The 24,274-nt window shown below is 45.2% G+C and overlaps 1 protein-coding gene across 2 annotated transcripts in view; it reads right to left on the bottom strand.

The window, feature by feature from the left end:
- Positions 1-370: 370 nt before the first annotated feature.
- The window catches only part of MYH10 (myosin heavy chain 10), a 97,341-nt gene continuing 73,437 nt past the window's right edge, over positions 371-24,274 (bottom strand). For both annotated transcript variants that reach the window (XM_054977430.1, XM_054977429.1), the window contains 17 exons: positions 17,490-17,661; positions 16,155-16,367; positions 15,443-15,587; positions 14,268-14,474; positions 12,949-13,053; positions 11,333-11,485; positions 10,682-10,930; positions 10,109-10,321; positions 9,105-9,317; positions 5,924-6,085; positions 5,515-5,643; positions 4,758-4,846; positions 4,478-4,601; positions 4,171-4,379; positions 3,474-3,582; positions 2,599-2,771; positions 371-1,891 (listed from right to left, as the gene is read on the bottom strand). In XM_054977430.1, the coding sequence (XP_054833405.1) occupies positions 1,747-1,891; positions 2,599-2,771; positions 3,474-3,582; positions 4,171-4,379; positions 4,478-4,601; positions 4,758-4,846; positions 5,515-5,643; positions 5,924-6,085; positions 9,105-9,317; positions 10,109-10,321; positions 10,682-10,930; positions 11,333-11,485; positions 12,949-13,053; positions 14,268-14,474; positions 15,443-15,587; positions 16,155-16,367; positions 17,490-17,661 (2,810 nt within the window). In that variant the 3' untranslated portion in view covers positions 371-1,746. The remainder of the gene's footprint in view (positions 1,892-2,598; positions 2,772-3,473; positions 3,583-4,170; positions 4,380-4,477; positions 4,602-4,757; positions 4,847-5,514; positions 5,644-5,923; positions 6,086-9,104; positions 9,318-10,108; positions 10,322-10,681; positions 10,931-11,332; positions 11,486-12,948; positions 13,054-14,267; positions 14,475-15,442; positions 15,588-16,154; positions 16,368-17,489; positions 17,662-24,274) is intronic.

The following is a 24,274-nucleotide window of genomic DNA, read 5'->3' as shown; positions in this document are numbered from 1 at the left end:
CGAGTTCTGCTGGTGAGGTTACTTCTGCTGCCCTTCTAGCACACACATGATGCACTGGCTGTCTTCATTTGTATATTGCATCTTCTATTTTTTCTAAGTGTTATGACTATTCATCACCTTGGAGGCCAGAGACAGCACACACCGTTTTCTTGAATGTCAACATGTAATTCAGAAAGCAACAAAATGAAATGGTATTCATCACTTATTGAAGAAATCAGGGAGAAATTCAGCCTCAAAGCTTCCTGTAGCTCTTCAATCTGAATCCTTCAATATTACCAATGGGCATAATCCTGAAAGTTTCAGTTGCTGAGGGCCTGCTGACTTTTGGAGAGAACACATAAGTTTTAAGGGGAAAAGGCACAAGCGTTAATAAGTCTAGAATGAATAAATTTATTGTCTTACAAAAATCATTGTCTAGAAATATGGGAATACAAAGAAACAAGGTATTTGCAGTCAGATGCCTGGTGGTCAACAGCCAGTAATGATTAAGAAATACCCAAATGCACAAAACAAAAGCTTTGCAACAGGTTAAAGCTTTTAACCAAAGAAAAATATTTTTTCAAGCATGTTGCAAGAGATCAAGATTTCATAGTTAACACTGATTTCTTATCACTGAATATCAATAATACCACTTGGACTAGAAGATGTGTAACATGATATGAAGAACAAAAAATCAATACATTAAATCATTGTTATAGGCAAATTATATATGTAACATTGTCTTAGTACTGTAGTGTCTAAGGCACTTTCTGTAAATGTCAATCCTCAGCTACAAAATGAGGAATACTAGCTAGGTGTAGTTAACACTGTCCAAATGAAAGTCGGAAAGGGGGAAAGGTTGTTCCACTGGCATGTCCATTTACAGGTAGTGTCCAAATGCTAGCCTCCGGCAGATACACTGATGGGCACAAAACAGCTGGCAAGGTCATCCATTTTAGTCCAATGACACTCCTGTCCACAGCAGGAAAGCCTGGTAGCTACGCAGTTGCTGGGGGAGATGGGGCAAGCTAACTCTCACACTAAAGTATTCAAATTTGCATTAAGCACTCTGAACAAATAGGAAGCAGTTTATCTGGCCCTTTCAGCTAGGATGTAGTGCTGACCTGGATGGGAGCGCAAAAAGACACAATATTGCCCACAGTGGGCAAGTGTGCATTAAGTAGCACATTCCCTTAAGATAAACAGCTGGCTAGCAGTGCATGCTAATCTCAGCTCCAAGTTTCCCTCTTAAGCCCCCCGAGCCTTTTCACAGTCAATGTATTGGTTTTAAGTCTGTCATAAAATGAAAAAAGTGTAGTCAGCTCCTACAGATGAACAGGACTCAAAAACCAAAGAAGAAAGAGGCATGTTACTGTACAACAAATCAAGTATGGAAACAAGGAGCCAGCTGCCAGAAACTTCTGCTCAGGAATGGCCTACATGGATAGAGGAAGCATCCTATCATCTGACGCTCCAGAAAATGGCTTTACAATGGATACCTGGAAACAAGAGCACTGAACAGAGACATTTAAATACATATAAAAAGCAGTGGTAGCTATATCCAAAGCAGGTTACAACACAGCAAGGCCAAGCAGCAATATGCTACGGATGACCTGCAATGTGTGAGACCTAGTAGTGTGCCAGTTCTGCCTAAGGCAAGTCAGGGGCCACAAGGCAATTTGGTGGCCAATGAGGTCCTCCTCTTCCAAATGCATGGAAGGAAAGTCACACTGGTAAGGGTGCTGGCTGTCAAAAAAGGCAGGGTTCTTACTCTGTTGGGGCAGCTTGTGGTTCGTTGATGTCACTGCCCTTGCTTTCTGCATCATCATCTGAAAGCTCCAGGGAAGCTCCTTCAATGTGCAGTTGGCGCCGCCCAGATCGGCTGGAGGAAAAGGTGATTGGTCCACCCCTCCTGTAAGAATGCGCAGGTGATGACTACAGAAGTATATATCCCTTTGCTCAACAGAAAAAGCTATCAGGGTGCTGATAAGATCTGTCCACCACCCTATATATATATCTATAGATATGGATATATATATGGGCCACATCTGAAATGAAGTAACTCTTCCATTGCCATCTGAGGAGTTTTTGTATGTAGTATTTTAAATTTTATTGTAATGTTTTTATCTGCTTATGTGTTTTTATGTAAATTAAAATGTTGTGCTCTGCCCTGAGCCCGCTTGGCAGGGAGGGCGAACTAAAAATCTAATGAATAAATAAATCCAGACATCCATGAGTACCAAACTGTCAGTACAAATTAGTACTTTCAGTTCTGCCCATTCATAGATCAGCCACATCATGACAACACTTCAATGATCAGTCAATGGTGATGGACATAAATCAACAATGCAGCTTAGCCCATATGTGGAGACAGCTCAGGGAATGTAGCTGCTACAGCAACGGATATCAAAGCGGAATGATTTAGTAGTCCATTTGCAGACAGCAAAGTCAAGACCATAAGCTAATGATCATGTGGTTATACTATTCTGTTTAAGAAACAATACCACTAGCAGCAAGGTGTGGGGGAGAGAAGAGGAACTAGACACAATAAAATGAGACCCTCCTAACTGGTGTGTCCTAAAGCTCACATTACCATTCCTTTCTTCAGATGGTACTCACCTTAGCCTGTTTTTCAGAGTGCTGACCTCCCTGCTAAGACCCTCGTTGGCTTCAGTGGCATCATCTAGCTCACGCTGGAGCTTACGGCGTGAGGCATTAGCACGTGTAGCTTCCTCCTCTGCCTCTTCCAGTTGGCGTTTGAGCTGTTTCATCCTAGCATTGGCCTTCTCCATCTATGGAACATCATCAGACAAGATTAGGTTTCCCCCTCACTCTCATACAAAACTGATCTGAGAAGACAAGGAACATAATTCTCCATGTGACCCAACAATCTTTTGGTCTGCAGGACTATTTTCCAGTTTGATAGCCATTTTTTGTCCATACTGGTTGCCTGAATGAGATCCCCTGCTCACTTCTACTTGAGAGACATTAGACTAAGATGGGCAGAGGGAAGGGGAAGAACAGTAAAACATCTTATCCTAAATCTACATAGCCATTTTATTAGGACTGCTAAGTAGAAACTGGACGTTGTTGGGAGAGCACTAGAAAGGGGAAAAAATTACGTTGTCCTGAGCCACAAAGTAAATAGGATAAGCTACACATAGCCAAACTGTCCCTTCTCCAGTCAACGTTTTCAACTGTCTCTCTTCAAGTGCCAACCATCTGTAAATTGTGTACACTGAAACAGTAGTTTGGACAGGCAGCAGTACTGAAGAGAGCTGCTTGTCACTGGCTCCCATGGCTTAACAGAACGTGACTCAGGGCAGCACAACAGCTGCACGGAGAGTACATGGCTAGCTGAGGCAGAATTTTCTGGTAGGTTATATGAACAAGTTAATCAAAGAACGAACTGGAAATGCATTGACTTTTCTTGATTAGCTACAAGAGTGGCTGACTGCGTGGTGCTCTCCTGAGCAGAGCTAGCAATCACTCACCTGTTCCTTGTACTGGTCTGCATGCCGGCGCTCATCCTCCACCTGCATGAATACCTCTTTTAGCTTCTTCTCTGTACGACGCACTAGCTTGTTGGCAGCTGCTCTCTCTCTGAGAAAATTCAAGATAGCAGAATAACTCATTGTGATAACATAAAGATGGCAAACCTCACATAAAAGCGCACCTGAGCGTAAATGTGAACTGAATCTGGCAAAGTAAGGATGCAGGGATATTTGCTATAGCAGCACAATAGTTTATCCATTCTGCTGTGAGAAAATATGACAACTAAATGAGTTCCTCTATGAGCTCACAGCAGAAATATGAACTCTCATAATTAAATCGAGGTGGTAACCCAAAAGGTCATCATTATTCAGAGTAATTCAGTAATTGTGTGCCCTTGGGAGTCTACAGGAAAAATTCATACACCAACACGCAGTGCAGAACCAGAACATCAAAGTAATAATCTCACAATCATAAATGGAGATGACTTGCAGATCACAAAAAAACCCACACTGAATCACTGCTCCTTGGATTCAAAGCCCCTTGCTGAAGCATCATCTAATCTCATTAAAAGACATCAGAGGAAAAGATTCAAGACAATGTGTTCCAGCCCCCAGCTGTTAGGAAGCTGCTTTCCCAGTATTAATTCAAGAGTCAGCCCCCTGAATGCAACTTTCCTGGTCTGAGAGCCTTGCTTACTTTGCCTCCTGCTCTAGCTGTTCTTCTAGCTGCCCAATCTTTGCTTCCAGTGCTGAAATGGTTGCTTTGAACTTGGACTTTACGGAACCCTCCAGCTCCTGTAGCTTTGCTTTCAACTCTTTGTTGTGCCGTTCCAGCTGTTGACGTGCATTTTCACTCTTCTGAGCAGCACTCCGTTCAGCAGACAATTCAGAATTCAGTGTATCAACCTTTGGGAAGGCAAGTATGGCTGATTAGATAATCTCCTCTGGCCTACAGAACTGAGAAGAAAATGCCCATGTAGTGCATTTTTGTGATAGTGGGTCACCTGAAGTGTAGTTTTGCGGAAACGATCATTGAGCAGCTCCATGTTGCTCTGCTCCTCCTCTAGTTCTTCCTCTAGCTGGGCAATTCGGGCTTCCAGGCGGCGCTTCTCATCAAGCAGGGCAGATCTGCAAAGACATACACATTTAAGAACTGCCACACACTCAAACAAGAAACCTTGAGATAATCAGATTTGCCACAAACATGCAACAGTTGGTGAAGTGTGTGCATTTACAGCACATAAATGCTTGAGCACAGTGAAAGGTCCATCCAGTGCAACTTACTTTCCAGAGGCACTGTTGGCAATTTCATCAGCCAGTTCATCCCTCTCCTGCTCTGCATGGCGTCTGGCTCTCTCAGAAGCAGCAAGCTCCTAAAAAGACATCCATTGGCACAAGCAAGCAAGACCACTTTCAGATGCAACTACATCAGGCCAGATGTCTGTTAAAAATATTTGTATCCTGCCTGCCACCCTCCAAAGTCCAATGCTGCTCACTCAATATACATTCATTAAAAATAATGCAGTTACAGCACATGCACAGATTACACCACACAAAAAAAATATAAATAGCAGAAAATTAATCAGCCAAATTTCACAGCAAGTTTTTTTTTTTAAAAAAAAAAACAGAATTAGAAAAAAATAAGTCACCTGAGACAAGGGGCAGTAAGAAGAAGCAAAACCCCAATAACTTAATCAAAATCTTAAAAAGTATTTGCCTGGCAGCTTAATGATATTAAAGCCTATACAGGCAAGTTTCTCAGGGAGGCTATTCCAAAGTCATGATACCAGGACAAAAAAAGGCCCTTTTCTCCAGTCGCCATCCATCTCAATGGAATTAAAGCAGGGGTGCCTGGAACAAGGCCTCAGAGGATGACTTCAATGAATCCGTTCAGAACAGGCAAACCATTAGGCAGGGTTGAATGTCATCATTGCCTCTAGTTCTGTTTCATCTAGATTCATTTCCTTGTCACAGGTACATCACACATCTGTTTTAAGTATAACACCCTTAGTATGAACACCCCCAAATCCCAAAGTTAGACCTCTTGTAGTTGAAGAATTTCTGCCTCCAAGCTCTTGAGCTTCTTCTCATTCTCCTTCGACTGAACAAAGATTTCATCTCTGGATGCCCGTGCCTCTTCTAGCTCACGTTGATAGTCTTTCATCTGAGCCTGGAATTTAAAGTCATGTTTAGACTGAGTTATGAGATTTAAGAACTTTGCAAATTAGTCACACTGCCAGAGCCTACTCTGTCCAACCCAAAACATCAGTTTCCACAAGAATCTCTCTTTACATGACCGAATATTCACGACTTGGGTCTGTTTTCCCCAATACTTAATGTTAACCAATTTGGTTCTTTATTTTTATTTAAGGAAGGACCAATGAATAAATGAGGTGGATTTCCATGCCTATTCCAGTATGCATGTTGGTTTGCAGAGCAGTTCTACACACCTGCAGTTTACGGAGCTGCTTGATTGCTTCATCACGAGCTTTGTTTGCGGCTTCTATCTGAGCTTCTAGGTCTTTCAGATCTGCCTCCATTTTCTTCTTGGATGCCACAGCCAGAGCCCGCTGCTTCCTCTCATCTTCCAGTTCCGCTTCAAGTTCCCGGACCTATGGAGTTAAAAGCAGAAAACGCAGTCAGCAAAGGATCTCAAAATGAACCCAACTGTTGAAGCTGCTTATAACAAAGGATGGGGAATTTTTTTGGTTATTATTGTTTAACTGAAAAGAAACACAGAATCATAAATTCCATTTTCCTTATAAGGACAACATTGCAGCAATCACAGTTAATTCTTTGAGAGACAAAATTCTCTCTCATGAGAAGCCAAGCAGGAGACTGATGACCTCAAGGAATGCAGAACACACTCTTACGGGATAAAATCAACTATGTTTTAAAGTGTTCAGTGACTTTATGGGAGGTTTTTCACCCTTCATCCATAGCTTTTGTGAGTAAGCCCATATTGCGCCTTATTAAATTGTTCTTGGCCAAAGAGAAGTCAACCATAATGGCTACGCTCATAGCAAGGCTGAAATGAAACTCTTGTTCCTGATCATCTGTTCCCAAAATTAAGACAATAAAGCCTTGTATCATCTTCATTAACTCTTCAAAGCAAAATGAAAAGCAATTTATGATCAAATAGGCAAGAAACTAGGAAAGAGTTGGTAATGACTTAATAATATGGGTTGCCACAGGACCAAATTAAAAGTGGAGCCTGAGAATTTGATATATATCATCTATACTTGTGCATTGAACCAGAAATCCTGCATACTGGCTTGGGTGATATTTTGCACCCCTCTCTACTTATTTATTTTATTTATAGTCCCACCTTTCTCACTAAGACTCAAGGTGGATTACATAATGTAAGTCTGTGCAATCAATAGGATGAGGAGTTAGCTCCTAAACAAAGTAACAAGACTAAGATTGCAGAAATGTGAAACAAGGCGTAAGTATTAAACACAGCATGTTAAGCAATGCAAGAAATGGTATTACATAAGTAGAAATTTAACACGTCAGCAAGATAAAAACATACATCAACAGATAACACATTAATAGTATAGCTCACAGTCCATTCCCTCTACTGAAACATCTTCCTGGATAATTGTTATAATGTAGTCCTATTTCCTTTCCCAAAATGCCCTCCTGAAGTTCTGTTTTATGTAGTTTGCAGAAAGTCAAAAGTGTGGGAGGCTTCCTGACCACCTCAGACAGGCTATTCCATGGGAAGGGTGGCAGCATTATAGAGAATGCACAGGTGTTGACCTTGCCCATCTGCAGGGTGTCATCTGTAGAACTTAGTTTAATTTATTTGATTTCTTGCCCACCTTTCCCATGAGTGGGCTCAGGGCGGGTTACAATATTACATAGTGATACAATAAATTAAAACACACAATTTCATAATTCCAATACCAAAGTTAAAACCACAATCTAAAATGCAGCATGTGATGGTTCACCATAATACATCCCACACACCAGTATCATGGAGGCAGGATACACCAATGTCATAGTAGGCAGGACACCAGAATATAAAACAAGCAGACCAAAGGCTGCCGCAGAGAGGCCAACTGGGCAGTTCGCCCACACCTTAGCCACCACTGTAAGCCTGGCGGAACATTTCCATTTTACAGGCCCAGCGGAACGAGTCCCACAGGGCCCTAGTCTCCACGAAGGCCCTACTCAGATAAGCAAAGTTGTTGTGATGGGGCACAGGAGGGGAGAAGGTCCTGCAGATATGAGGGTTCAAGGCCAAGAAGAGCTTTGTACATGATAGCCAGTATCCTGAATTGAATACTACAACTAAGAGGCAGCCAATGGAGCGACTGCAGAATGGGTGTAATATGCATGCACCACCTAATTGCTGATAATAACTGAGCTGAGATTTAAACCAATCCAAAGCACATCCCCAGATTTCTGCCTCTAAATGTTTCAACAAGATAGCATGATCAAAGACCAACCAAGAGGCATGGCCTTTATCTACATTAAGATGGAGATCATCAACTAAAGCCACCAGCACTATCTCCATCCCACAGCCCTACCCAGGGCTTTTTTCTGGGAAAAGGAGTGGTGGAATTCAGGACCGCACAATGACGTCACTTTGGTTCAGCTGGAACAGGGTGGGGGGGGAGTTTTTTAAAGTTTAAATTGCCCTCAGCGAAAATGGTGACATGGCTGGTGGCCCCACCTCCTGATCTCCAGACAGAGAGGTGTTTAGATTGCCCTCTGCGCCGCTGAAGCGGCACGGAGGGCTGGAGCGGCATGGAGGGCAATCTAAACTCCCCTCTGTCTGGAGATTAGGGGGAAGGGCCACCGGCCATGTGACCATTTTCAAGAGGTCCCGGAACTCCGTTCCGCGTTCCAGCTGAAAAAAAGCCCTGGCCCTACCTGAAACCAGATTGAAAAGGGTCCAGAGTACACGAGTTATCCAGGGCGGCCTGGAGTTGGCCTACCACTGCTCTCTAAATCACCCTACTCAGAAAGGGCAGAATAGAGACAGAGTGGTAATTAGCCACATCACTTTTCTGTAGGAGTGATTTTTTTAAAGTAGTTGACAGATGACTGCCTCTTTGAGGGAAGGTCACGGAGACTGATTGATTTTTTCATAGACATCAATGACTCATTTATGGGGTCCTTACATGATTTCAGCATTAAGAATAGACAAGGATCCAGAGCACAAGTGGTAGCCTCCATAGATCCCAGGATCCTGTCAACATCTGTTAAACTAACAATCCCTCCTTCATTGTTTCTAGCATCTTGGAGCTATACACTTATGTTAATCCCACCAGTGGAAGGGAAGTACTGTCCAAAGATCCTGGTCCTACTTGCACCTCTTCCACCAAGATTTTAATATTCCCCCCACACTAGATTTGCAGATACAGACTAGACTTACAGACACTTGTTTTATTCATGCTAAAACTCTTCGTGAAGAGTGAGATATAAATGAACAATGAAATTTGGAGGATGTTCCTTTGAAGGAACACTCAGACAGGAAGTATTCATGAAAAGTTAAAATCTACCCAATGTCCTTACAGTTTTATTTTGGCAGCAGGGGGAGGTGGGATCTTGTGATTCAGGCAAATATTACAGCTTTCAATAATTTGTAAATTTGAACAGTATAGTTCTTCAAAGCATTACCTGTTTTACCAACAACCTTTTTTTCTCCTCATTCTGCTCATCTCTGGCCTGGAGGTCTCTTTCAAACTGTGCTTTCATGGCTTGCATGTTCACTTCCAAACGCAGTTTTGCATCTTCAGTAGCCTGCAGTTCATCCTCCAGCTCTTCCAGCTGTGTTCTCATCTCCTCTACTTGCTGTTCCAAGGTGCGCTTGGATTTTTCCAGTTCATGAACCTACAGCCCCAACGAAAGGAAACATACCACTCTTTCAGCTACGCTTTTAGCAACAGAATGGATGCAAAAATACATAGTTCAACTCTTACCCTAAACACGATGTGTTGCATCGTGTTTACACAAAGTTACAAGTACCGGTCCATTTCTATGCAGCGTTAACACAACAGTGGCATGCTCTCACCGTTTATGAATAGGCCAGTATAAACAGGTGTAATAAACATAACAGTTTACACAGATGGTTTTACCAATGGCATATGATGCATCTATTTCAGCTCTTAGAGTGCATCTCTCATGAAAAATGCAGAAACAGATAAGTAGTATCTTTCTGTTTCTCTAGTGCAATGTTTATCATGGCCTTTCTCCAAGGAACTCAAGGCAGAGCATATGGTCTCCCTTCCCCATTTTTTTTTAAAGCAACCATTCTGGCCAGTTGGTCATCCAGTGAGTATCATGGCAGGTAGGGATTTGAACTCAGGTGTCCCTGATTCTACTCCACTATTTGACACTGGTTCTAATGAAGCTGCATATATGTTTATACAAATGTATGTTTGAGACCACGGTAAACAAAATAATTAGATTATTTCTAGAATTACAAACATTTGCATTTTAAGCAATTAACAGGACAAACAGTTAGTGAAGTATATAGAATCCCAGAAATCACTTCATGGCATTAGAAAGCTGTCAAACACCCAAAGTTCAGTACAATACACTGAAAAAAATCATATAAGCATTCAAACACTTGGCCAACTATTCTATACTGTTAGCAATTAAGTGATCAGTACAGCACTCACATTTTTGCCCACATCATCTTTGGAACTCATTAAGTCTTCCATGTCTGTTCGGAGCTGTTTGTTCTGCCTCTCAAACTCTTCCTTGGCCTCCAAAGCTTCTTCCAGAGCCCGTGCCAGAGACAGTGCCTTGGTCTCTTTTTCTCGTGCCTCTGCCTCCGTACGGTCTCTTTCCTCTGCATAACGAGCAGATATATTCTTCTCTTCTGCTAACATCTGAGCATTATAATATGTGAACAGTTTAGAAATGAAGAAATATTAACATTTTAAGCTTAATACCTATATTAGCTTCTAAACTCTTTGTTATGAATGAACCACACAGATTCTGCTATGAGAGGGGTCACCCCTCAAAAAGTCAACAGAAACACCAATATATAACAACTGTAATGCTATATCTGTAAATATCATCGAAAATTTAATAACATTTATATATTTAAAAAGAAACACCAATGTGGCAGGTATGTGGCTTGCATAAGTTTATTTTTAAAAATGGTGCATATGAAATACTCTATGACAACATTAACTTGCCACAGAGATACTTAATTGCATACAATCAGGGGAAAGTTAATTACATACCTGATCAAACTTCTTCTGCTTTTTCTCCAAGTTGGAAACAATCTGGCGCTGATGATCGAGGTCTACCATCAAGTCATCAAGTTCCTGCTGAAGACGGTTCTTTGTTTTCTCCAGCTTATCATAAGCCATCGCTTTCTCTTCTAGACGCTGGCTCAGAATTTCCATATCCTTCAACAGTTTTTTCTTACTTTCTTCCAATCCTTCAATGGTGCCTAAGTCATCATCAACCTTCTTCTTGGCATCAGCCAACTGGGTGTAATTATGGAAGATAAAACAGTTTAACATTTACCACCGCAGTGAGAACTTGGCTCAAGTTAATGTCATTTATTAATAATAATAATAACAACAACAACAACATTTGATTTATATACCACCCTTCAGGACAACTTAACGCCCACTATTACATCAATGGGGAGATTACCTAAGAACAAGGCAGCTTCTCAAATGTCTAAGCTAAGTAAATAAAATGATGTATCCTAATATGATACAACAAAAAAAGCCCTAAGTTCATAGGTGCTTAGTATGTTGGAGAAAAAAGTGAAGCAAGATTAGGTAGGGAAAAAATCACATTAACATCTGAAGCAACCCTTGCTCGAGATGAAGCACTGGTGCATGCAGTGAAATGTGTATATACAGTTCCTGATTTCTCACCTGAGATTGCAGAACTATCACTTGCTTCTCCAAATTTTTCCGGGCTTCTTCCTCTTCTTCCTGCTGCTCCTGCAGATTGTTCTTCTCCTCTTCCAACTGCCGAATCCGGCTACTCAGGTTCAGTTTCTGCCGGGTCTCCTCTTGCAGTAGCTCCTGTTGTAGGAATGAAATGTACTCATATTTATTGCAGTCCTGACAGTCTGAACTTAGCCTCATATGACTGTTTTTGAATATTTTATAATATACATATTTTTGTTTGCTGAGATAAAGAAGTAGCATTCATCCTGCATGATCTAAAAGCATTAATTCATCATATTGTAATTTGATGAGAGATGCAGCATTCCAGACTGTAAACCAGTTCATTAAAAGCTGGTATCAAAGCTGGAAAGGTCATCTGCTAAATGAGGAAATATGCAACAAACTTATTACAACCAAGCAGCATGAGATTCACATTATCTTTCTAAAGGCAGCAATCACCCATAAGATAAAAGGGCAACTTAAGATTTGCCAGAACTCGTCATGCTTTGTTAGCACATTACAGCAGAAGCGAGGTATGGGGAGCCATTACTAGATCATAAAGCATTTTTCTTCAAAATTTAAATGTTCCTTTAAAAAGTGTGCAAGTGCCAGCCTCAAAGAGATGAGCGGGTTTTGTGCCTTAGAAAGTTTTGTCTACAGCTTGGGTCAAGGTTCGAGCAACCCATTGCCAAGGAAGACATGAACACATTATTTTCTACATGGGTACACAATTAAAAGCCTTATCCTTTCCATACTCCTACCAACTCTACAAGATGGGCTACCTTTATTCTCATTTTTGGCAACACAGATAAAGAGGGCGAAAGGGTGTTGCTGCATGTTCTGTCTCAGGAGCACTGGTCACGCTACTTATACTCTGTGGCTCAGGCATATCTTTGAATTTTAAGGGTTCTTGCTTGATACTTTCAGACAATGCTCAAGGCAGGCAGTTAAAGCATCCCCTGTGTAACAGTGACTTCTATGGCATTAAAGCAGCTATTAGTGCAAACCTACCAAGGAACGTAGATCAAAGGGAAGAAGGAAAGAGGAATCTGCATCTGCCATGAGAGGGAATATTTTACTATCTAGTCTAATGGAGGACGTGCAATTCTACTGGAAGGTACCCAGAAACCATGCAGAAGTGCTATAAAACTGGAAGGGGCCTTACGGGCTATCTAGGTCCAACCCCATGCTCAGCGCAGGAAATCCAAAGCTAGAACAGTCAATGGATGGCTGACCAGCCTCTGCTTGAAGACCTCCAGTGAGTCAGAAATCCCCTGCTTCCTGGTAGTTGGTTCCACTAATGTACTCTATTAGAAAATTTCTACTGTTGTTGAACTTATGCTTCTGTAACCTAAGCCTATTAGATCCAGTCTTGTCAGAGAAGACTTCTGTCTGCTTCCATGTGACAGCCCTTAAGAAAAAATGGAAGTACAGTAATGTTCCTTCAACCTTCCCTCACAGGACTTGATTTTCAAACCTGATCTCTCTTCATTGCCCTCTGCTGAACTTGTTCCAATTCTGTACCACAGCAGTTCTACACAGGAAAGAAACAAACAATACTAAAAAAACTAGTATGTATTCTAAAATTGTAGACATACCTGAGTATCTTGTAGCTGAGACTCCAAACTGGCAGCATCTTTGGAAAATTTAATGCCTTTTTTTTCTGCTTCTTCCAAGAGACTTGAGACATTGTCCAGCTCATTCTGCAAAGCAAGGAACCTCCATGTGATATAGTTGCAACTTATATGTCAGGGGTATAAAGGCTATTTAGAGTCATGTACACAGATCTCAGAAGTTAGGCAGGGTTGACCTGGGTTAGTAATTGGATGGGAGACCTCCAACCAAGACCAAGGTTGCAGAGGCAGGCAATGGCAAACCACCTCTGTGAATGTCTTGCCATGAAAACCCCACAAGGGGTTGCCATAAGTCAGCTGTGACTTGAGGGCCCTCTCCACCACCACCACCACCACCACCACACATGTCCACAATAGCATTTAAGGAGATATGTGAGAGACTGCACTTTCCATGCAGTGAAATCCCACAATAATGTCTGTAGTCATTGTTTAAGTAGGGGTCTTAGAATGAGCGGGGTGGGTTAGGCTGAGTGTGTGTGTCAGGCCAGGGTCATCCAACAAGCTCCCACGGCAGAGCGGGTAATGAAACCTGGGTTGCCCAGATCCTAGTCCATCATCCTAGCTACTATGTGACACTGGCACTTGTGAAATATATGACAATTTAAAATATATTTAAATTTATTTAATATTAATTTAATTTTAAAGAGACTTTCATTTGTCATATATTAAAAACATAAACAGGTTAAAGATTTTTCTTAAATCAAATCAAACTGGAAAAAGTAACCGTTACATTAACACCTAAAGGTTTTTCTTTAATTACCTCCCTCCTTCTGTTGTCAAAATTTTACCCCAGAGTATGTCGCACTCATGACCTATGCTCTTCATTGACATTTTTAATACTTAATGTACAACACAAGCTTGACATACAATCCGTGGAGATGCAATGCCTTGTGCTAATGCTCGGCATAAAATTGTATCACCTACATTACTTGGTATTTCATTAGCATATACTTTCACCAAATTTATCTCGAAAGGATAGGATATAGCACAAATAAAGAAAATGGGGAATATATGGGTACGCAAGGCACTACCGGGGCTGTCTTCTTGACACAAGAAGAAAAATAGTATTGTAAGCTACGTTACTATTAGAACTTCCAACTTTCAAAGACGTTTTCCAGGTAGATATAAGTGCTGCAAAACACACACCTGGGATCAGTGCCATACCATCCCTACAAATAAGCTTCTGCAGTAATCAAACAGGAGGCCGTATATATTATCAAGTTCCTCTTAACTCCAGCCAGGTCATTAGATTACGCTACAGGAGTGTCAACTCAAATCCTTACCTGCAGCTTGTTCCCTTTTTCAGCCAGCTCTGTCCTCAGCCTCTCTCCTTCCAATACTTTGGTCTGCAGCTCCTGTACCAGGCCGTCCAGCTTCTTCCTCTTGTGTTCAGACTCTGCTCTCACCTGCTGCAACACCTTCACCTCACAGGCCAGCTCTTTGTTATCGGTCTCTAAACACTGCTTGTTCTTTTCAAGATTTGATTTAAACTAAAAGAAATAAAAGGAAGTATTAATCCTTCATCTGCAATCTAGCATAGCTCCAAACTGATGGGACGTTTTCTTTAAATTCAAGCAGAATTCAGATTTTTTTTATTAACAAACAGAAAGTTTTATTTCCTGACTTTAACTCACAAAAACATGTGTTTTTTCCAAATAGTTATGCCGTAATATAATATCAGAGCTATTGGTTACAAGAAGAAATCTATAGTTTATACATGCTTCCATAAGATATACTTCACAGCAGCAGGGTCAACAATGTTTATTCTAGCAACCAGACTAGGAAAGGATTTGTTTTACCATGGCCTTCCTCCAAGGAGCTCACGTGAATACAGTCCCTCCCCCATTTTATCCTCACAGCATGGTGGATAAGTCTGACTGGATTAGGCCAGCTGCACAATGAGTTTCATGTGCAGGTTGGGTTCTGAACCCCCAGCCTTAGTTCAACATTCCACCCACACCACTATACTGGAAGCAGTCTCTGAAATGCTACCTCTATTAAATATGTTCAGATAACCTTTAGATCACAATTCATCCCCACAAGAGATGGAAGGCTACCTAAAAGTCACTGACAATAAGGTTTTCATACATCTAAAATGCAAAGTGTGAAAATGTCCACTGAGAATTACCACTACCTGCAATTCCTTGTGGAGTGTACATCTCAAGCTGCCTCTATACCAAATATTTCACGCTGACTGCCTCCACAATGATCTCATCCCACATCGTGAGCATGTCTCCCCTATTTGTTAAAAAAGCCACCTGCTCTGCTCGAAATGACCATTTACTTTGCTCAACTAAATTCTAGACCAATGGCTTGGACTAAAGCAGCTTCACAGTAGCGAGATCTTCTGCACAGAGCTGTGTATTCAAGACTACGTGAAATATATCAAATGACACCTTTGGGAGAAAATTAAATTCCTCAAAACTCAGTATGTTCAACTTTTGCATTTTCCACTCACTCTTTTGGCCTGTTCAAGCTGTTCCGAGAGCTCTTCTAAGGCAGTTGAATGCCTCTGTCTAATATCTTGAATTTGGGCTTCGTGATTCTTGGTTTCTTCCTCAAGTGCTTTCTTCAGTTCAGCAACTTCCTGCTCACGCTTTGTCCTGTGGATCAGCCAGCAAGACAGACTATCTTAATGGGTTTGGCTCCCAGTGCATTTATTATTTTATCACATCTGCCATTATTTTTGTATGTACTCAGGTTAAAGTCGTTTCTACATCTAAAGTAGCAGAAAGAAAAACACTCCAAGGATATCCTAGTTCGTGTACATCATGTTACTCTCCTTCAGTTTGGTGTAGTGGATAAGAGCGGCTGGACTCTAATCTGAAGGACTGGGTTTGATTCCTCACACCTCCACTTGAAGCCAGCTGGGTGACCTTGGGTTAGTCACAGCTCTTTGGAGCTCTCTCAGCTCTACCCACCTCACAGGGTGATTGTTATGGGGATAATAATGACATACTTTGTAAGCCGCTCTGAGTGGGTGTTAAGTTGTCCTGAAGGGCGGTATATAAATCGAATGCTATGTTACTATCTATATTCTCCATGTTCCCTAGGGAATCCTAGGAAGTCACAGCCACAATTTACCATTAGTCCGGCTACAACCTTTTCTTTTCTTTTTAAAGGAGAATCATGGCATCATAACCATTTTCCTTATTATATGTTCCACTTGCCTTAACTCTTGCTGAGCTGCAGTGGTATCCAGGGTATCTTCCAGTTCTGTCTTCAGTGCCTCTAGCTCTTCACTGAGATCTCTCTTCTGCTTATCTGCTTTGTTCCGTGAAGCCTTTTCCGATTCAAGGTCCTCTTGCAGCTCTGCAATCTGAGCTTGCAATTCTCTTATTAGTTTTAATGCATTGTTCTTGTGCACAGATTCATCATCCCCTCTGGAAACAGAACAGATATAAGACGGGAGCCTGAATTTCTGCTTTGCTGCAAAAATACATTTTTTTTTATTGTTAGAAAACTAAACTTACATGGAAAAGGTTTTGTGGTAACACAGCAAATGACTACAAACAGGACACAAAAGGAGAGGGAAGCCACAACAGCTTGGATTAGGGTCAGCTTAACATACTGGAAAATGATCAGGGCAAGTCCACGTTTATTACATATCAAATCATATATGGGGATCTAAGTCAACTGAAGGAAGGGGAAGTTTGTTAGGTGATAAGTGTGGATCCAGAGGATTTGTGAGGGAAATCCCATTCAGTCCCTGATGGCCAGTTTTGATCCCACTCATGAGTCTTTTTGCCCTCCCCCTCTTTCTCCAACTCCCCCACTCCCCATTTTTTTGCCTTCCAGTGGTCCCCTTCCCTTCCCTTTTCTGTTCCTAAGCCACCTTCTCTGGGCCCTCCATTGGCATTTTCCTTCCTTCCGTGTGCCAAAGTTGCTAGGCAACCCTAGAATGCCAGCCATGATCTTGCACAAGATCTTGGTCAGTATTCGCTGTTTTGTGGCGATTTTAACTCCAGTAAACCAAGGAATCTGACAGTTGTGAACACATTTAAGATTTCAAAAAGAATAGCGTCATCGAAAATGTTATATATGGGATCTCTGCCTTGACACTCAGTTGACTTTCCTCCTCTTGCCCCATCTCTGCTTCCTATCTGGCCCCCCTCCCTATTCCCACCAGGTTCTTCCTTATTGCTGCCCAATTAACCATTCTTTCTGTGGCATTTCGCTCCTTTCGTTACAAACCTGCCTAATTTGAAAATACTCAAGATTTGCAGGAGCTCTGTGAACAAATGAAGAGGGATATATGGGACAACACTATTGCTGTTCCTGTTGGCTAAGCTTCCACTGATGCAAGACTGTTAAAGCATGAGTGAAGTGGAATAAGGTTGTCATGCTCAGAGGTCTCAGATCATTGCTGGGGGAGACAGAAGTAAGAAAAATCCAAAACCACCTTCCACTTATGAGTTCATAGGATCTCTCCCCAAAACCTCAACATTCCACAGTAACGTATCAAAAAGACAACACTGTCTCTGAAATGAAGTTCGGCATTCTACCTGGCAAGAGCAGCCTGTAGTTCTTCTTCTTTCTTAGCAAGCTGGATCTTTAGCTCCTCAATCTGGGCTTGGAGCTCTGCAATTTGGTCCTGTAGATCAGTGGTTTCACCATCAAGTTTCCTTTTAGCTTTTTCCAGCTCTTGACGAGTCTTTTCTTCTTTTTTCAATCGTTCTTTAGAGAAAGAGACATGATCAGTGAGAAACATTTGCCTTACTGAATACTGTTTCCACATTAGTTCTTGGGAGCAGCCAACTTGCCAATTTAGGGACCAAAAATGTAAAAAGTTGATCAAGCTAAAGTGAAAAGCTTGGCATATACTTGGAACATCTTTAAACAGTTTGGCAAAACAAAACTTCAGGATGACTAAGACCGGACACACACCACCTAGACATTTTTCAGATTGTTTACATGGAATTGAAGCAGACAGGGAATAGGGTAATTTTGTGTGTGTGTTTTGTGAATTCCTGAACTTCTCAGAGAGAGAACAGTCTCTACCAAAAAGTTACATTTTAGAGATACAGCAATTCCTACCATTAGAAAGGGTGGGACAGCAAATTGTTAAACTCTGATTTACTAATTATACTACTTTATTATGAGCAAGGAGTGCTATCATTTGGATTTTGTGACTCATGACAAAGACGTCTTGGGCCATCTCACACTCCAAAAACTGGGAGTCATACTTCAGGAGTCATACTTCAAGAGAAGTATCCTCCTAAGGCAGATGTTAAATTTCCAAACTACTACCAATTTCATAACTTATTAAAAACACATGAAGATTTCAAATAAGCAAAATAATAAAGCCTCCTGCAGCACCATAAAGACGAACACATTTATTATGGCATTTGTGACCTTCAACATATGCAAGAGATGTTACATTCAGTTGGCAGAGACACATACAAAGCTGCAAGCAACAGAAAGGCCCGGAAAATCCACAACAACCAACAGAAAGGCTGGTTGAAGGGAGTTGTTGCAAAAATAAAAGGGAATATGCCTCACCCGGGTTTATGTGCTTTGCTTCTTTCTTTGATTATATCTGCCAACTCTAATCTCTATCTAATGAAAGTGCATGCCACAATAAATTAATTCATCTTTAAGATGCTACAAGACTCTTGGGAATAAAATTAGATATTTATACTCTACTTTTCTTCCCAAGGGGTATTTAAAGCAGCTTATAGCATGATACTCCTTTCCTCCAAAGTTAGGCTGAGAGAGCATGACTGGTCCAAGGTCCCCCAGTGAGCTTTCATGTCAGTGGGGAATCAAACCTCCCAGATCCTAGTCCTGCACTAGTGTAGTCTGTTGCAGATTAAGTACATACTGATAAAACAACAAAAAGGAATGAGGAGCTGCCCATACTACTTACTGCTTCTGACAAGAAAAACAGGGTTTCTCACCTGTAACTGTTGATCGTCGAGTCTCTTCTGTGCAGACACACATTGGGACTGCGCAGGCGCAGGCCAGCCGCGGAAAAGATTTTTCTAGCTCTAAGAGATGTGAGGGGGACGTTCGGATCCACCGCGCATGCGCGCCGGTGTTCCCGCCAATTTTGAATGCATATATATCCGAACGTCCCCGGCATTCCCTCAGTTCACCTGAGCCGCCGGAGAAACAATGGAAGAAACCAAGCACTCACAGCGGGGCAGGCGGGAGGGAATGTGTGTCTGCACAGAAGAGACTCGACGATCAACAGTTACAGGTGAGAAACCCTGTTTATCGTCTTCGTCCTTCTGTGCAGCCCCACATTGGGAGAGTAACTAGCATCTCACCAATGGGGGCGGGTGTGAGTGTCTACTTGAACAAGGACTGCAGGACAGCTGTGCCCACAGCCGAGTCACGTCGTGCATGCACATCCACAGAATAGTGCTTGATGAAGGTGTCTGCAGTGGACCATGTCGCAGCTTGGCAGACGTCCCGGAGCGGTACTCCACGTAGGAAGGCAGCAGAAGCAGCTTGCGCTCGAGTGGAATGAGCGGTAACCAACAAGGGACACTGGACTCCAGCATGCTGATAGCAAAGTTTAATCGTAGACACAATCCAGCGAGAGATGGACTGGGCAGAAGCAGGTGAGCCCTTGCGAGGGCCAGAGTAACACACAAACAGGGCAGGAGATTTCCTGAAACATTTGGTGCGGTGCAAATAAAACAATAAAGCACGCTTTACATCCAATGTGTGTAGTGCTCGTTCCCCTGGGGATGAAGGTGTTGGAAAAAAGGAAGGGAGGAACACCTTTTGCTGTAGGTGAAACCTTGAGACCACCTTGGGCAGAAACTCCATGCTAGTGTGGAGCATGACAGTACCAGGGAAAAACTGCAGGAAGGGAGGGTCACACCGCAGGGCAGACAGCTCCCCAACACGCCTAGAGGACGTGATTGCCACCAGGAAAGCCACCTTCTGAGTGAGCAAAGGCAGGGGACAAGAAGATAGAGGCTCAAAGGGCTGGAGCATCAGCTGGGAGAGAACCAGGGAGAGACTCCACTGTGGAATGGGATGGGCCCTAGGAGGGAAGGTCTTGAACAGGCCCTTCAGAAACTGCTTGGAAAGCCAGTGAGTAAAAACTGTCTTCCCATCAATCTGCTCATGGAAGGCAGAGATTGCAGCCATGTGGACCTTAATACTGGAAAACGCAAGGCCCTGGGAGCAGAGATCCAGGAGGTAGTCCAGGATGACAGGGAGCGGGCAACTAAAGGGAGAAACCCCCTTTGGGGCCAACCACCGGGAAAAACGTGACCACTTCCTCTGGTAGGACAACCTGGTGGACGGTTTCCGGGCATTCAAGATCACCCCAAGCACCCCAGAAGAGAGGTTCATTCCCGGTTGCCCAGTAGCCAGGCAGCCAGATTCAGTACAGCCACATCGTGATGCCACACCCCGTCCCTGGTTAAGAGGTCCGGGGCGTGAGGCAGGGGGAGGCATCGCCCCTGGGACAGGGAGAGCAAAAGGGGGAACCAATCCTGGCGAGGCCACCGAGGGGCAACGAGGATACAGCGGGTTCGGTAGGCCCTGATCCTGGAAAGAACCTTGTACAGAAGCGGAAAGGGCGGGAAGGCATAAAAGAGCCCTGGGGACCAAGGTATTTGGAAGGCATCCCCTAGGGAGTGGCGGCCAATGCCGGCCCGGGAGCAGAACAGCGGGGCCTGTTTGTTGCGGGCAGTGGCGAAGAGGTCGACCAATGGCGTGCCCCATGTGCGGAAAACCTGGTCGAGGTAAACCCTGTTTAGGGACCACTCGTGCTGAGGCAGAAACACCCTGCTCAGCGCATCCGCCGAGGTGTTGAGATCCCCGGCAATGTGCACGGCTCTGGGAAGGACGTTGTTGACCATGGCCCAATTCCATAGAGTTGTTGCCTCCTTGCAGAGCTTGAGCGAGACCGTCCCTCCCTGCTTGTTGAGGTAGTAGCAGGCCGTGGTATTGTCCGACAGGACCTGAACCCTCCTGTTCCGAATGGCATCTGCAAAAGAAGCGAGGGAGTAACGGATCGCCCTAAGCTCAAGAAGGTTGATATGCATGGATGCCTCAGATGGGGACCAGATGCCCTGAGCCGAAAGCTGTCCACAGCGCCCCCCCCATCCCAAGTTGGAGGCATCGGTATAAACCGTGACCTCGGCTAGGAAGGGGCCGAAAGGACAACCTTCAGACAGGTTCCCAGGGACAGTCCACCAGGCCAGAGAGCGCAGCACCACCCTGGGGATGGAAAACCTCTGGTGCTGACCCATGGTGAGGGGGTTGTACCTCCGGACAAACCAGTTTTGCAGAGGCCTCATACGCAGGCGCGCAAAGAAAACCACCCCTGTGGTGGAGGCCATAAGGCCCAACAGAGTCTGAACCAAAAGGGCAGTCTGATACCGGCAATGCATAAAATGCCGGGCCAAAGCGGAAAGCCTGGCCAACCGGTCAGGGGGCAGGTAGGCTCTACCCAGCAGGGAATTGAAATGGACCCCAATAAACCTAATGGCCATGCCTGGGGTCAGGATAGACTTATCCCCATTAACCACCAAGCCCAGCCTAGCCAGCACGGACAAAGTGAGGGCAATATGGGCCTGGAGAGAGTCAGGCGAGGGTCCCACCAGGAGCCAGTCATCCAAGTACGGGTAGATAAAGCAACCCTGGGACCGCAGGTATGCCACTACGGTGGCCATGCACTTTGTGAAGACTCTGGGTGCAGAGGCTAGCCCGAAGGGCAACACTGTATATTCATACACAGAATTCCCATACACAAACCGCAGGTATTTCCTGTGGCCCTCAAATATAGAAATGTGGAAGTAGGCATCCTTCAGGTCTAGAATGGCCAGCCAGACGCCCACTTCCAGGAGTTCCATGACTCGCGCCAGGGTCAGCATGCGAAACTTCTCAGCCTTCAAATAACCATTGAGGCCTCGAAGGTCTAAGATGGGCCGGGAACCTCCACCCTTTTTATCCACAAGGAAGTATCTGGAGTAAAATCCCCATGGGGAAGTAGAGACATTGACCACCCGGACAGCACCTTTGGTAACCAACTCCATAACATTATTGTGTAACACAACATCACAACATGGAGAACAACGGGGAGGGAGAGAGAGAGGGGGTGCATCCGTAAACATTAACTTGTAACCACGGGCCACAATGGACAGGACCCAAGTGTCAGAAGTAACACGTTGCCAACAGGGCAAAAAAGGTCGAAGCCTGTCCAGAAACTGGGCAGCAGAGGAAGCACCCTCGGAGGCCAACGGGGGAGCGTTCAGGCGTAGTCAGAAGACCGAGGGCTTCTGCGCCGAGGTCGAAGGCTTGGGTGAAGAGGGCTGTTGCCTGCCCTTGGACCGGCCGGAGCGCCTGGAAGGGTGACGCTGCTGGGCAGAGTAGGATCGGTGACCGTAGGACTGGCCCGAGAAGAAGCGCCCTTGACGCTGCTGGTAAGGCTGGTAAGGGGTCTGGTAGGATCGGAACCGACCATAGCGATACCTCGGACCCGACGACTGGGCTGAGGGGGCGACCCCGAGGGACTTGGCCGTCTGCTGATTCTTCTTCATCAGGGAGAGGGACTCATCCGTCTTCTCCGAGAAGAGCTGGGGCCCCTCGAACGGGAAGTCCTCCACCTTCGCCTTCTTCTCTGGAGGCAGGGCCGTGGACCGGAGCCAGGCGTGCCGACGCAGGACCACCGAAGTTGCCATCGCTCGCGCTGCAGAGTCGGCGGCGTCCTTGCCAGCTGTCATTTGCTGTTTTGACAGCTTCACGGCCTCAGCTTGGAGGGCCTTAACCAGGTGGCGGCGATCCTCCGGGAGGTCGGAGAGGTAAGAAGACAGCCTCTTCCACAGGAATAGATTATAGGATCCCATTATGGCCTGGAAGTTGGCAATACGGAATCCCAGGGACGCGGATGAGTAGAGTTTCCTGCCCACGCCATCCAGCTTCCTGCCTTCCCGGTCCGCCGGGGCCGACGAGGAACCGGAACGGAACCGAGCCTGACCCTCCTCAGCCACGATCGACGAGGGTTTCGGGTGATTGAAGAGGTACGGGCAATCATCTTGCTTTAAACGGTAGTACCGTTCCACCTTCTTTGCCGTCGCGGACAGGGACGCCGGCGCCTGCCAGAGCGCGAGAGCGTTATCAACAAAATCCTCCACAGGGGGAAACGCCACCGACGCGGGGGACCCGGAATACAGCGCCTCCAGCAGCTTACTCTTGGGCTTGGAGGTCGTGGAGGAGACGTCTATCTCCAGCGCGGCGGCCATCCGCACCATTTGCTCGGAGAATAGCCTGTAATCGTCATTCGGGGACGATGAGCGGGGCCCACCCACGGTGTCATCCGGGGAAGGATCCGAGGCCGCGTCTGAAGAGCACTCCGACGGTGACGCCAGACCTTCATCATCCTCGGAATCCGAAAACTCCGGCGAGGTTTGCGTCGGAACCGAAGACCGGTGAGCGGTCGGGGCCGACGGATAAGTTGCAGGAACCGGCGGTCGCAGAGGTAAGCCCGGAGGTGGAGGAGCGGGTGCTGGGAGCCCGACTGGCTGAGCCGGAACGGAGACCATCGGAACCGACGGATGTTGCAGGAAGGGCAGCGACTGCTGGAACCACGCCACAAAGTCCTGCCAGGAGGTCATGTTCCCAACCCCCGCGACCGGCTGGCAAGGGGGCAGAGGAGCAGGCACCGGGGCAGGCCAGCGAAGAGGCATCGGAACCGACGAGGTAGACGGCAGTGGAACGGAGGCCTCTGAAGGCGCCGGGGCGGACGGCAGGGAGCGCTCAAAAGATTGGAACGGATCCGGGAAAGGCGGAAACGGCACAAATTCCTCGGGAACCGACGGAGGAGGCGTGCAAGGAGGCGACGGGGTGTGGAGACTCACCACATCGTCGGGTATCAGGACTGGTTCGGCCGGAGAACCAGGCAGCACAGTCGGAGCTGGGGACAATGCACGGTCCTTGGCCCTCGACTTCGCCCTGGCCTTCTTGGACGGGGGCTCCGAAACAGCCTCCCGAACCGAAGTCTTGGAGGAGGACTTCGGCTTGGGCGCGGAACGCTTCTTGGCCTTCCGGCTCGAAGGACGATCCCCGGAACCGGAATCAGGACGGGCCTCCGGAACGGGTTGCCCCGTCGGTTCCGAGGGGTGCGGCTCTGGCGACTTACGAGACGGCGCCGGTGACGGAGCGGCGGAGCGCGGCCTATCTCCCGAAGAGCCTGACGGCTTGGGGGGGAGAAGGTTGGCATCCCACAAGAAGGCACGGAGCCTGGCCTTCCGATCACTCCTTGCCTTCGGAGTGAAGGACATACAAATGGAGCAGCGCTCGACAACATGCCCCTCGCCCAGGC

The sequence above is a fragment of the Eublepharis macularius genome, chromosome 4 (genome assembly GCF_028583425.1).
Source record: "Eublepharis macularius isolate TG4126 chromosome 4, MPM_Emac_v1.0, whole genome shotgun sequence".
NCBI classification, from domain to species: Eukaryota; Metazoa; Chordata; class Lepidosauria; order Squamata; family Eublepharidae; genus Eublepharis; species Eublepharis macularius.
This window is presented reverse-complemented; position numbering and strand designations above follow the sequence as displayed.